Here is an 8,001-nt window from a genome sequence, read left to right as displayed (position 1 = left end):
AGCCAGAAAGAAGTCGACAAAATCATGATGACGCACAACCTCTATATGTAAAAAATATGGCGACCATGACGTCATTTATTTAATTTGACGTTTACGGCGTATAAAAGCATAGCCTTAGAGATCAGCAACTTAAAATGATTAAAACTGAGGAATATAGTGGCCCAGTGCTTCAGCCATTAAACTGAACTTGTTTTACTATACAGCCAACAAAAATGCAGCTTTTTCCGCGTTTTGATGAGCTAACTTAAAAGTTATGCAGCAGTTACAGATTATGGCGCATGCGAGGCTAAAGTAGAAACAAAACTGAAACTTCACAATATTTGAAGATATTAGAGACCTCGGGTGTGAAACTCAGCAAAACAAATCCAATGTTTGCAAGCACAAACGCCAAACTTACGAACTAAGCTGTCATCTTTTCTCTTAACTTAAAAACATTATCTTGTAAAATTTTAATTAAAATACGTTTTCTAATTTGTATTTTTGCTCAACAGGTAGCAGAACAATCGGTGAGTAACTTATTTGCAACCCAATATGCGTGCGTTGTAAACTTACTACTGGGTAGCCCGACTAGCTTCACAAGGAGATCTCCGCACGTAAACAAAACACGGACAAAATGGCAAAACTTCAGCATTCGCAGGTTGCTCCAGTCCTGCGGCGTCACAGTAGTTTGTTACGTCGTGCCGCCAGGGCACTGTCAACGTCGCGCTGTGGAAACGTCGTGCATGTGTTATCGTGACTCGCTGCGGCGTTCGTACGCAATCGGTGGAAGGGAGGCGATGCTCGCCGCTCGAGAACTCTCGCTTATTCTCCCACGGAGAGTCGATCATATGTTTGTGGAGCATCTCCGGTGCTGCTGATATCCCGCCCCCTACAGCAGGTCAAGTGTACCCAGTCCGGCAAAAGCACGGGAATTCTACCGCTCTAAATGTGCAAAACTGTCACCATGAACGTGCCGATGTTCAACGTTATCCTCCTCGGCTTCGCCTTCATGTTCATCTTCACCGCATTCCAAACGGGCGGCCTAATACAGGTAAAGTGCCACGGCGATGCATTCATACGTCCATCAATTGTTTCTTCTTCTTCTGGATGTATGAAACTACCGCCCCCTCATTCCCGCGCGATTGAGTTTCCAAATCCACAGTGCACCACAAGGTGTTGTTTGTGTCATACGGTGCACTGCTGATCGCGATTAAGCCCGATCTTGATCATAGTGCTCAGAAGCGATTGGCTCCCTTCTGCAGCTCGCGTAAAGAAGCCAATCATAATCAAGAAATTCGATCCGTATCAGGTCCGATCGCGATCACAAGGCACCGTTTGGCACCGGTGTTAAATCGTCCATAAACTCCGGATATGACCGTGCGGCGCGTGCGAGCATTTTCTAACGGAATATTGTCCACGCCGTATTTAATGCTGTGGAATTTTAAACAGCTGGCACTGAGCGCTTCGCACCTTAGCCTGATCACTCTGACCGTATGTGCATTTCGGTGCCATTTCGCGCGCGCACACAGCTAGCGGCTGCGTTATAAAAAAAGAAAAGAAAGAAAGAAAAAAAAAAACGCGTCCGACGAGTTCTCGCACGTGCCACACATACAACCTGTCTCGAAGTCTTGCCGCATTCTTACACGCCTCTACACTGTGTGTACTTGAGGCCCCGTTGAGAAGTGCTAGGGGTTTAGGTTTCGGCAAAAATGTACACATTGCACGAAATTTCTTGTTTTCCCCCTCCATATAGATGCGATGGGCGGTGATGGGCCGGCCACATTCCGCGAAATGATAATGCGATACAAAACAACTGTTGCCGACTATTAGCTGTAGTACAGCAAACGTGGAAACGTTGGGTTTGAATAGAGGCGCTTACTGCGAAAACTGCGGAGTCGGCGCACGATCAGTTTGTAAAGATAACACATCCGGGAAATGAACTCAAGTTTCGTAATGACCAAACTCGCCGCCTACGTGTGTTATGGCCGAAAGAGAGCTAGGCTTGTTAAAACAAAAAAAGAAAAAAAAAAAACCTGCTGTGCCAGATCCCGAGCTGCGGTTTCGTTATTTGCTTCGTAATGTGCGCGGTTGTGCCTGGGCGCTCCCAAAAACTGCCTCGTTATATTCTGTGAAACGTTGGCCGTGTTATATGTATATGTTCATGTACTGTAGGTCGCATAAACTTTCGAAGGCTAGCGTGCACCAGCACAATAATTAAAATTTCTAGCATAGCTCCACAACATTGGCCGAACATGCGCGCGTAAGGCATACCATCTCAACCTCGGTCTGCATGGAAAATGGTTATTTGCGGCACCACTTCATTGGTTCCAAAGCTCTTGCTTGCAACTGCATACTTATTCAGTATATATATTCAACTAGGTTGTCTTCGTGCACACCGAAATTTAATCGTTTGGGAATGTTCTCCGCTTGACGCACTGATAATTGTCATAGCTTCCCCGTTCTCTGAAAGGCTGTCATTATAACAAAGGTCGCAGTATACGAGAGATGGGGTTTCTGGCCGCCGCGTATGTTCAGATGGCGCGTGCAATTATGTAACGCGCCGGACATCGCGTGAACAGCTTTTATTATCGGGCTCCAAAGCAGCACAATTCTCCCTTTGAGACCGCGCATATGCTGCGCGCAATCATATTGCGCGACCGCGAACCACGTGCTATCTTTATGGAGCTTTTGAGATAACGTTCGTATTAAGCGGGATTGACGCGCGAGCTATTTCTCATGAAAGCTTCCATAAGAGTGGACTGTTTCCATCAAATGCAGACCGATGTCGCGCGTATCGAGTATAGTGGCACACTAACCAATGGAGACGGTTGTTATTTAATGCACAGAGTTAATAATAACCAGGGGCGTAGCCAGGGGGGGGGGGGGGTTGGGGGGTTCAAACCCCCCCCCCCCCCCCGAAATTTTTCAGTTTTGCTTGCGTATATATGCACGCGCACATACAAACGCACGCACGAACATACACAAAGTATGGTTGAACCCCCCCCCCCGAAAAAAATTTCTGGCTACGCCCCTGATAATAACCGTTATTTAACCCAGGGTTCGCCTTAATTGCCGAGGTTTTACGTGCCAAAACCACGATGTGGTTATGAGGCATGTCGTATAGTGAAGACTTCAGATTAATCTAAGGACACGGGTGTTTTTGCATTCCGCTTCCATCGAAATGCGGTCGCTATTGGCAGGGCATCCAACCCACGCCCTCGAGCATACAAGAAATTGAGGAATAAGCTGTGTATACTACTATATTTGAACTTTAGAATACGAAGCGAGAAGCTTTTAGTTTAAAGGTGTACTGACAGGAACTTTAAATATTTCCGGATAGTAAATAAAAACACTGGAGTCGAGAATCCTGAAAGGAGTATTTTGGTGCCTTGGAATGCATCGAATATATTCGGTGTCGAGGAACGGCTTCTCGGTGACGTGTCATCGCAGTGTGACGTCACGGGGACACAGCAACCCACGACGTACTAGCGGTAGATCTGTCATCTGCTCGTGGTGCACGTGAACAACGATGAGTGAATTGTCCAGTCCAGCGACCCCGACAGTCATTTCTGCGATTTAGGCTGCATGCCGGACGCAGAATTCGCAAACTCAGTGGAACTGTGTTGTCTGGTCGGGTTAACGTCCATTGCGGTGGGGCTGGCTTGCTGATGCTCAGCGACGGAAACTTTAAAATCAAAGTAAAATATTTTAGACGTTTTGTTTGACTCCGACGCGTGGAGAGCGTAACACTGCATACCAAGGAGACGAAAAATGTCCCTTTTTGCGATGATTCACAATCGTGCCAGTAATTTTTTTAGGTACTCATAAGAATGAATGAAACGTGAATGCATGGTGTAGTAAACATTTGCAATATACTTTGTGACATCGTGGTTTTGACTACCAGCTTTCAGAGCACTGTGTCACAGTGTTCACCGTTTGCAGCCTTTTCATAGGCAATAAAGTTGTTTTGCTTCCAGCGGCTGATATGCCGACGTAGTGCATTCGTACAACCTTGGAGATCTCCGTGACTGTAATATATATATATATATATATATATATATATATATATATATATATATATATATATATATATATATGGTGGTGTACGTGTGCAGGGCCGTACCCAGTGATTTTTTTGGGGGGGTGTTTGTGTGCAGAACGGCCAACTTTGGCAACTCGTGGTCGCCGTGAAGGCGTGCAAATATTTGACTATCACCCGCAAAGTTGGAGAATGAAAAAATTTCGGGGGCTGTCAGAACCCTCCCCCCCCCCCCCCATAGTTACGGCCCTGTACGTGTGTAATATTACATACAAGCTAAATGTTTCGGTGCCCACCGAGGTAGCTGTGCAGTTTGGGCGCCACGCTGTTGAACTTGACGAGGACGCGGGTTCGTCGATTGTCGGCTACGGCGGCCGCATTTCGATGAGGCGATCGATATGCAGGAACACCCGTGAAATTAGGTGCAGGTGCGCGCCAAAGAAACCACGGGTGGTCTAAATGCATTCGGAAGACTCCCCACTGGGGCGTGGCTAATTATAATCGTATCGTGGTATTGGCGCGTAAACAAATTTATTAGGGAAAATGAACGTCAGAGTTCCGTTTTTAAATTTCGCGCCGAAATCTCGGCACCTGGATATCAGTGTGACGTCAAGGATTTCACAAACCTTTTTTTGTTTAGAGTTTTGGCTCAATAAGTCTATCTGAAACTAGTTATATATGTAAAGTGTCTATCTCCCTCGGAACACAACGTCAATAATTTTTTACCGGAAAAGTGCAATGTATGCCCCCAGCTGACGTCGTGAAGATCTAAATGACGTCACGACTAGTTGTGCGTGAACGTCAGCGCGATGGCGCCACCTGTGTTTTATTGCGTGCGCGTTTTTTTTTCGTTCTTTTTTTTGCTTACCAAGCGTCTTCTCGCGGCAAGGGTTGTGCTTTCGGTATTGCTAAATGGGTATGACGATTTAGCAATACGAAAATTACCCATTCGCAATGCCAAGAGCGCCACCCTTTCCGCGAGATAAGGCGCTTGATAAGCGAGAAAATGTGCAAAAAGAAAATGCAGGTGGCGACACTACCGTAATGTTCCTGCGCCAACTATAGCCATGACGTCATAGATTTTGACGGTGTCTGTTGGGACCCACATAATTCTTGGTCGGTAAAAATGAGAATACGTTGTCCACCAAGGGGGCCAAAGAGTTAACATACCGCGTTCGGGAAATTTTGTTGAAGTCAATGTGGGTAATAAAAAAAAAAGCACATTGAAGTCCGTGACGTCACGCTGACATTCATGTGCAGCGATATCGGCGCGAAATTTGAAAGTGGAACATGGACGTTCACTTTTAGTAATGAACCTACATCACAGTGTTGGTGTTTTACGTCCCGAAACCACGATATGATTATGAGAGACGCTGTTGTGTAGGGCTCCGTAAAATATGACCATCTGGTGTTCCTTCACGTGCGCCTAAATCTAACTTCACTGACCTTTAGCATTTCGCCTCCATCGAAATGCGGCATCGAAAGTCAAGACACCCCGGCGTATGTTGGGGCCTGACCATAGGCGTGCGCAGGGTTCCCCATCAGGGGGGGCAAAGGTTCATCGCAGCGCCCCCCCCCGCCCTACTAAGTCAATGTATGGCGCAGATTTTGCGCCCCCCCCCCTCTTAGGTGACTATAGAAGGGTCAGTGTACGGGGCAGATTTTGCGCCCCCCTCTTAGGTGATTAGGGGGGCGCCCCCCCCCCCCTGTGCGCACGCCTATGGGCCTGACTCCTCTCTTGTGTCCGTGTTTGCACGCCCAGTCTCTTTGTCATGAATACGTACCAACTAGCTTAGCTCTCTGTTGCCCGTGTTTCACATTGGTTTCCCGACTTGCAAAAAAAAAAAAAAAAAAAAAGATCATTTCTCACGTTCTTACCGCATGAACTTAACTCGTGGCGGCTTTATCTCTCCGTAATGGTGTCAACGCGTCGCGTCGCTCTCTTTAGATGCCATGGCTGCTACGGCAGATCGAATGCGCGGAAATCTATCGAAGACCTGCTTCGGGAGATAAGACACGCGTGTGACACACATTTTGCGTGGTCGATAAGGCGTCCGCGCGTGCGAGCACGTATGTACTATCGCTTTCATTCGAGTACGTACGTTCATTACTGAGATAGTCGGTGACGTAGCGTAAAGGTAAAAGAAGAGAGAGACGACGCGACGTACACTGATAAGTCGGCAAACTGATAAGTCGTTGCTTAATTTCCTCCCTATCATATGCTTGCTCGGAACTATTGCTGGTCCGTCGTCGTTGTCGTCGTATAGTTGTAGTAGTAGTAGTAGTAGTAGTAGTAGTAGTAGTAGTAGTAGTAGTAGTAGTAGTCAGGCCCGTAGACGAGGGGGGAGGGGGGCTAGCCCCCCCCGCCCGGTTTCCGACATTCTGATGAAGGAAAGTGTTTTACCGAAAATAAATAATGAAAATAGGTGTTTTTCTAAAATAGTCGAGGCCCCAACTGCCCCCCCCCCCCCCGAAAAAAATTCCTGGCTACGGGCCTGATAGTAGTAGTAGTAGTAGTAGTAGTAGTAGTAGTAGTAGTAGTAGTAGTAGTAGTAGTAGTAGTAGTAGTAGCAGCAGCAGCAGCAGCAGCAGCACGAAGGTCTCGTGACCAGAGGGAGCGTGAACAAAGAAATTATGCAAACGAAACGAAATATGGTGATGATCATGACATTCGGAGGAAAAAAAAACTGTGTCGATTTCTCCTCTAAGTGCTGCAGCGAGAGAGAGAGATACAAATGACGGGAAGGCAGGGAAGTCAACCGGAATTGAAACATTTGGTTTACTACCCTACACTAGAGGGAAAGGGAAAGATGGAAAAGGAAAGCAGAGAGAAGAAACAGGCATGCGATAAAAAAAAATTGATGCGTCATATGTAGCCGATTGGCTATCAGTTCATACATTATGTAATAATATTTGTCTCGCAGCTGTCTGATTGGCTAAAGCAAAAAAAAGGCTTCCTTTGATGAGTGATTCCCGCCCATCGCGTCTATGAAACGCAACGTTTTCTGCGATCAAAATAAATGGGCGTGGTGCATAACTATGCAAGACGACACATTACCGGGGTATACGCATAAGCATGCGTATAACCACCAGCCATGTGCGGAGGGTTCCCCATTAGGAGGAGACATGTTTCATCACACCCCCCTCCCCTCCTCCGATTGGGTCGAGTCCGAAAGAGAACAGTGCTTCACAACGGCCTGCCTTTGATCCCCTGCAGTAGCGTAGCCAGAAATCTTTTCAGGGGGCGGGGTGGGGTGGGTGGGGGGGGGGTCAGTCATACTTTATGTATGTTCGTGCGTGCGTTTGTATGTGTGCCTATGTACACATGCAAAACTAAATATTTCGGGTGCAGGGGGGGGGGGGTGAACTGTTCATGTTCCATTCCAAGAATTGTTCCCTTTTCAACTCCCGGAAAGCAGGGGAGCTCTGGCGTAGCCGGGGAAAGGCGGGAGAAGGTTCAACCCCCCCCCCCCCCCCCCCGACCCCACCGGGAAGGAAATTCTTGGAATGGAACATCAAGGCTGCTCAGCCTCCGCTATTAACGGAAAAAAAAAACCTGCATAACCAGGTACTTTACAGGTCCGACTGGATAAAGGTATGGGGGAGACTTGGCGCCCCCCTTAGCTAAATAGTGTGTGTGGGGGGGGGGGAGCACGCCTTTGCCCCTATGGGTTTATTCTGCATAGTTTCACGTGGGTGTGGGTTGTGGAAGGAGGGTGTGGCGCGTAAGCCAGCGCGTCAAGCGTATGCCATCCAATTAACCCGTTTATGCCCAGCCATCTCGGCCGTTTGGAAACGGCTTCTCGTCGCGCGCGATGCGGTAGCGGGGTCGGGGAATTCCTCCGCTCCTCAATATCTGTGTCACGGTTTTCTTGCTCGCCCCGATGAACGCACGGACGAATGTAATTTTTCGCGTGGTTGTATTTACCGGGATATACATACGTACAGACCCACGTGCGATATAAATACATAGACGCGCGCGC

The 8,001-nt window shown here is 47.6% G+C and overlaps 1 protein-coding gene across 4 annotated transcripts in view; it reads left to right on the top strand.

Annotated features, from left to right (window-relative positions):
* The first annotated feature begins 648 nt into the window (after positions 1 to 648).
* The window catches only part of LOC119400134 (UNC93-like protein MFSD11), a 37,418-nt gene continuing 30,065 nt past the window's right edge, over positions 649 to 8,001 (top strand). The window contains exon 1 of one of the 4 annotated variants that reach the window (XM_049417982.1): positions 649 to 1,030. In XM_049417982.1, coding sequence (XP_049273939.1) covers positions 926 to 1,030 — 105 coding nt within the window. In that variant the 5' untranslated portion in view covers positions 649 to 925. The remainder of the gene's footprint in view (positions 1,031 to 8,001) is intronic. The other 3 variants (XM_037667109.2, XM_037667110.2, XM_037667111.2) reach the window with 3 other exon arrangements.

Source organism: Rhipicephalus sanguineus, chromosome 7 (genome assembly GCF_013339695.2).
Source record: "Rhipicephalus sanguineus isolate Rsan-2018 chromosome 7, BIME_Rsan_1.4, whole genome shotgun sequence".
Taxonomy (NCBI): Eukaryota; Metazoa; Arthropoda; class Arachnida; order Ixodida; family Ixodidae; genus Rhipicephalus; species Rhipicephalus sanguineus.
This window is presented reverse-complemented; position numbering and strand designations above follow the sequence as displayed.